The sequence below is a fragment of the Cydia splendana genome, chromosome 4, assembly GCF_910591565.1.
Source record: "Cydia splendana chromosome 4, ilCydSple1.2, whole genome shotgun sequence".
Taxonomy (NCBI): Eukaryota; Metazoa; Arthropoda; class Insecta; order Lepidoptera; family Tortricidae; genus Cydia; species Cydia splendana.
Genome location: NC_085963.1, coordinates 8,567,176 through 8,573,771, shown reverse-complemented (window position 1 = coordinate 8,573,771; position 6,596 = coordinate 8,567,176). Strand labels below are relative to the sequence as shown.

The 6,596-nt window shown below is 35.5% G+C and overlaps 1 protein-coding gene across 1 annotated transcript; it reads left to right on the top strand.

Moving 5' to 3' along the window:
• The first annotated feature begins 1,280 nt into the window (after window positions 1-1,280).
• On the top strand, window positions 1,281-5,334 carry LOC134789794 (uncharacterized). Its single transcript, XM_063760442.1, has one exon. The coding sequence runs from the start codon at window positions 1,721-1,723 to the stop codon at window positions 5,309-5,311; it is 3,591 nt and encodes a 1,196-aa protein (XP_063616512.1). The 5' UTR covers window positions 1,281-1,720; the 3' UTR covers window positions 5,312-5,334.
• Window positions 5,335-6,596: the final 1,262 nt, after the last annotated feature.

The following is a 6,596-nucleotide window of genomic DNA, read 5'->3' as shown; positions in this document are numbered from 1 at the left end:
TTTTATTTACCTACTTCTCGCCCAAAGGTACATTTAACACGTAGACAATTCGTGAAACTTATTGAAGAAGCATGAGGTCTACTGTATTACCTACGCAACATGGTCGGTTAAAAGCGTCGCTCTTTGGAAGCTTTGTAAAAACTTGTGAAAAAAAACGAGCACGTTTATTAATTATTAATATCACCTAACATAATAAGAAGGTATCCTGTGGAGAAACAAGAAAGGGAAAGATACAGAGTGTACCTAATCCAGTGACGTATACTATTTTATCCTTCGATTACTTACTTATTCTACACATTAGCTAGGTACTGCATACAATACCTGAATTTATACACATTGCCGGTGACATTATATTACACTATCTATCTATCCCACTAATTGATATTGCTACTGATATCGTATCAAAACTGATTTTGACATGTACCTACCGTTTTGGATTTATACAGGTTGGTTTTTTAATAGGTACTTTATTTTATGAAGACTCCAGAGGAAACAGGATAGCAGTCCACTAACCCAAAACCTTTTGGGTAATAAAGAGTAATAACAGTAAATTAGCCTTATTCCTATTCCAAAGCATTGTGCAAAGCACAGTGAACGATTCTGCCCATCAGGAGACGGCCCTCAAACGATGCATGTTGTGAAAGAGGACGAAGACAACGACCATGATGTGGAACATTTGCAACAACCACGGCCACTCTACCAAGAGGGAACGAATGAGACGAAGAAATACTTTAGGTACTTATTATTATATTACTAACACTAACTTTAGGAGAGCTATAACCATAAAAATAGTCATGGGCTGATTTTTATTTTGTCGTTATCCTATTCTGTTACAATAGGTATAAGCGCAATTTTACCATGTCCTAAATAATCTTCCTCTGATTTACGAAAACGTATGAAATTTCCATAACTAAACGGAAATTTATGTAATTTTTTGTCCCAAATTGGGATTTTGTGTTTATTCCGCCCAGAATGAGGAGCTCTTGAAATTTAATAAATTATATCACAAACAAAAATCGACAACTAGTTACCTAATTAAAAATCGGCCCTCATATCGGTTTCTTCTAGACTCCTTAAAATATGACCTTTAAAAAATCATGGAAACCACTTTATAGCTCATTTTAATGTGCCGTTCAATATTAAGTAAGTAATTAATTACTCAATATGTAAATAGTTACAAATATGTATGTCACGAATAGGTTCAAACAATAAAAAGCTTCCATTCAGTGTAGGTAGCATGTTGGTGCAGTTTTCGAGCAGATTTCAGGCCAACATACTGTATCTGTATCGGTATATTTATATTAATATATTATGTTGACACTTCATTTAGACCAACTTGTCTCCTGATAAAAATAATGTATGAAACACTCAGTAGGTACTCTACGCGTATCTGCGTACATACGCATGTTCACCAACATGTCCTTAATATGTTATATTTCATTAATATTTGCAACTTTAGTTAATTTTTGTGTACAGGTATTACATTCCAAATATGCTATCATATAACAAGAAACTGTAATTATGCTACGAGAAGGAATATAATGGTCCTATAACCTTCTTACAGGATTGCCCACGAGAAGTATCAAAAAGTGGTATTAAAGTCACCTGGCCTTCGAGTTCACTCGCAGAAAACGTGACATCCAGACCGCTGTGCTTCAGACATGAACGCCTTATAACAAGAAACTGCAATGGAACTCATTGGGAACCAAGCCTAGAACAGATGCAGGCGTGTCAACAAATAGCCAACTATTTTGACTTTTCAAAATGTCCTCCGGGGCATCACCAGATTTCAGAGAATAGTGGTTACTGTTATCAAATCAACAAACCATCGGCTTGGAATTATCCTTGTTATAAAAGTGGTAAAACTACCGTTATAACAGATTTAGATGGAAGCGAAATTATATCTTTATTAACAACATTGAATGCGACTAAGGATAAATACTTTTGGCTACCGGCTCAAAGATCCAAACTATTTAATCCAGTTGTCTGGCATGTTCCTGGTCCAAATTGGGGACGAATTGTGGAAACTAGCACTGAACATAGCATGTTACAAATGCGGGCTACTATGTTGAATAATTGTTTGCTTCTCAACGTCGAACAGAGTACCGTCATAACTGAAACTTGTAGCATGGAATATCCCAGTTTGTGTTTTTCCGTAAATGAGTTTCGTTATCCATCGGGTTGTCCTGATAGGTACTATGGATTTCATTTTATGCCAGATGATAACACTTGTTACGGAATCGAGGAATCTGACGATGAGACTGGTTTAACGTACGATGAATTTGTTACTACAAAGTGTCCCAAACCTAGTCCAAGTGCAAACCAAGGTCTCCTAAGTGACTTGACGAGATATGGTTTTACAAAACTAGCTGCGATGAATGCATTAAATAGTTCAACATGGTGTTGGTTTCAAATATTTCCTCCTGTTAGCATAACCATGTTGCCAGACGACGATGGTGATAATTTTGATGTATCTGAACTCAAGGCTTCTTCGTTACAGGGAATAATTAATGGAAGTGGAATATTAAGTTTAACAAATACTTCATCTAAGTTTACTTGCATGGCTTGTGAAGTAGAAATGGAATTCAGGGAAACAGAATTTATGTTTCAATACAATGACGTAGAAAATAAGATGCAACTTACAGTTTATTATCCTTCAGGTTTGTGGAAATCCGATGATAATGATAAAGGTGTTCAGTGTTTTTCTAACGCAAAGGGTTTTGCCAAAGTCGTAGACGTTAACGACGAACCTATTATTCAGGTAAATATATTAAGGGAAGTGAATGATTTTAGCGACGTAGACAAAGTTGTATATGAAATTGATCCAGTGACATACCGAGCAGCTCAATATTGGTGCGAAGGCCATACCAAAAACTTTACATTAGTTGCTACGGATAAATTAATCGTAAACCCTAACTGTAATGAAGAACATGTATTTGCCCTTGTTCTCGAAAAGTACAACATTGCATATGACACGGAAGAACCCGACATGACTAATTTAATTTCAATTATTAGCGAAATATTTCATGCTAACAAAGTTTTAGTAATGGATATTTTGGATTTCTCTATCGAGCATATGGTACTTTTAATGCATTTGCATGTAGCAATTATTGACATTTACGATGATAAAGCCAGTAATATCCTACAAACTTTTCTCACATTAAAAGAAAAAGCAGAAATAGAGCTTCCTAAAAACAATTATACCTTTGTGAATATTTCCAGTTCAATCTATTGTTTACCTACTACTAGTGACGACATTTTTGGTTTGAATTGGGATCTAACACCTATTGGACAGATTGCCGCTCCTCAACAGTTCTGTTTACAAGCTAATGGTCTGCCAGTAAAAAGGCATTGTTTAGGATCTTATTTGTTTGGAGGTACATGGGGTGACGTTGAAGGACTGTGTGATAGTACTTATGAACCATCTTGGACAACCAAATTCTTATTTGACTTCATGAAAGGTAATGTACCTGATAATGATACAATCAATTTTTTAACTAATGGACTTGGAGCAGTGCTCGGAAATGTAGACAATATAATCCCTGCTGATTTATATTACTTGTCGATGTCATTACAGTATGTGTTATTTTTAGCTGAAAACAACAAGTCTGTTGATCTAGGAGATATAGATAACGCGGCATGGGTGATGGACAGAGTGATGTCAGTGGATCAGGGTTATTTACATTTATCCCAAACCCTTAATTCAACTAATGTCATATTAGATTCAGTAAATGATATAATTGAACATTTAATCGAAGAAGAAAAGGTAAAGCAAAGTACTTATTTTCTAGCAGTCAAACCACAGTTTGTGGTTCAAATTTCGTATCCTAGACAAAACAATGTTACAGGTATAGCAATAATTAATAAAAATCATTTGAACGATTTTACTGAAATGGTAATTAAACCTTTATATAAAAACGCAACATTGACTGATGTGCTTGCTATTAAAAATTTAGAGGTTGCTACATGGATTCCAGATCAGATTCTTGAGTCTGTGCAAGCTGTCTCTAATGACACATCCAACGTTTTGAATAAAAAAAATAAGCTGTTTGTTGTAATAAGTGTATTTTATAACGATGCAATGTTTCCAGAAATTGGATTCAAGGAATATGAAATGAACAGTCGAGTTATTGGTATTTCCATTCCTGGGTACTCGTCTAATTTAGAGCACGCCGTGCCTCTAGTATTTAAAGACATGACACCCGGTTATGAGGGTAAAAAAATCTGTGGATATTGGAATTTTCAAGCGGATAATACTAGAGACCTACCAGGTTTTTGGGCAAAGAAAGGATGTTTACCCTATAAGTCAACAAATAGCGTAACAGTTTGTGAATGTTATCATTTAACTCATTTTGGTCAACTAATTAATGCGGGCGGTGGTTCGGTAAACCAAGTGGTTCAAGCACATCACAAAAAGGTTTTGAATGTTATAACATTGGTTGGAAGCTTTATATCTTTAGTAGGTATAGTAGGTATATGGATAACAGCATCAGTTTTTTCTGCTTGGAGGCAAAAAGCAGGTACAAAAGTTCTACTACATTTATCAAGTGCAATAGCTTTGCCTTTAATATTTATTATTGTATTTAATCTAGATACTACAATAATCGTTCACGAAAAAGGTATTTACAAAGTTGCTGAGCACAAGGAGGTAGTATGTATAATACTTGGTGCTTTATTGCACTATTCTATTCTGGCAAGTTTCATGTGGATGTTTATAACAGCAGCCTTACAATTTGTTAGATATGTGCGAGTCTTAGGAGTATGCAGACCATCAAGATTTATGATGAAATGTACTGCATTAGGTTGGGGTTTGCCTTTTATACCAATAATAGTAATTTTATTACTTGACACAGGTAATTATATTCCGGAATCAACTCAATCCGAGACGGGTAAATACCTAATTTGCTATCCTAGAGGATTTATTCTAATCATGAGTGTAATTGTTCCAATCTGCATAATACTTACAACAAATATTGTCCTCTTTGCTATAATTATGTACTCTATATACAGGGGCCCTGACGGAAAAATGAGAACTACAGATATCGATCTTATAGGTGCTCAGTTCAGACTATCTATATTTCTATTCTTTTTGTTAGGGCTAACTTGGATATTTGGCATTTTATCATTTACAAATAATTTCTTGTGGTCATATTTGTTCTGTTTGACTTCAACTTTACAAGGCTTTGTATTATTTGTGTATTTCGTAGTATGCGATCCGAATACAAGGAATATGTGGATTTCCCTAATGACACCTAACCGTACAAGTACATATAGGCCGAGAGAAAGTATAACAAGTATCAGCAGCGGTTAGCGTTTTTTTATTAGAAAATAATAATTGTAATACCCAACATATTATACTATCTACTTAATTTATATACACATATTGATCTTTAGTTATAGCCCAATATATGTTAGGTGTTGTATTGTTATATGTAAAAGCATTCATTGGGGAAGTGGAAAGACGCTTGAGGGAGAATGGTCATGACCCTCGCCCCGGGTCGTTTCTGATGCAGAGGTTGTCCATCACCGTTTAACGTGGCAACGCAGCAAGCGTGATGGGCTCCTTTGCGCTCCATATGCAAACTCTCGGGGCGAGTTTTACGAATAGTCTTTTGAGGTGTTAGTTTAATTTAGATTAAGATTTTTGAGTTTATACATTATATCACTGTGTGTTAAAATAACATAGGTACTTAACTAATGTACTTGAATATATATCGTAACCGTCAAACAGTGTAGGTACGCCAAATAATAGTATATAATAGTATAATTGTGCAATACGTCATGCCTAAAATTGTTATCGTGAGGCAATAAAAACCCGATTACGGGGATGGATAAGGTACAAGTAGGAGGAAGTAGAACGGGGTGACTTTCAAATGCAGGGGCGACTTTAAAATTCTAGTTTTTAAGCCATAATATATTTTTATGCGAGATTTTTTACAGTAGGTGAATATGAATACATATATAGTAATAGTTACAGGAACATTTTCAGTAAATAATAAATAATGGTAATTCTATGGCCGTTTTAAATCTATCAAAGTAACCCCAAATTTTCCTTAGTCACCCCGTTCTACGGTATCGTACGATTTGTTCAGTATGTGTACAGCTACGATTAAAAGTGGGTTTCAAATTTAAGCTTTTTTAATCATAACCATAAAACGCCTGCCAATGCTATAAGTAAATGCAAATATGTATACAGCGTGTTGTAGCCGAGATAAATTGAGAGCAACTTACATAAATCCAGCAGCACCTTGGCGTACCACGTGGTGGTCTATGTATGATGATTGGGAAATCCTCTGCTTTATCGACAGCTGCATATATCCATAAGGGGCACTGGGTCACTAATTAGTCTCTGGTTGATTTTCACTTAGATCGCAGCGACGGGAACCGATATATGAATTATTTTAATCGGAGCGCGGATCGAACGCGGCCATTTAGTTTTAACGGCAGGCGAAGAGTTTTTTTATCCTCGCTAGGTGGCGCGGTTGTGTCGCGCCGGAAGGGCTTTTGAGATAAATGCAGTTGCCAGTTCAAATATCTAGCTACTACACGAAAATATATTCTTTCCTAATTGTGTTGCTTTGTATGTAAGAAAAATA

Excerpts from the sequence above, each read along its gene's own strand:
- LOC134789794 (XM_063760442.1), top strand. The coding sequence starts at position 1,721 with ATGCAGGCGTGTCAACAAATAGCCAACTATTTTGACTTTTCAAAATGT.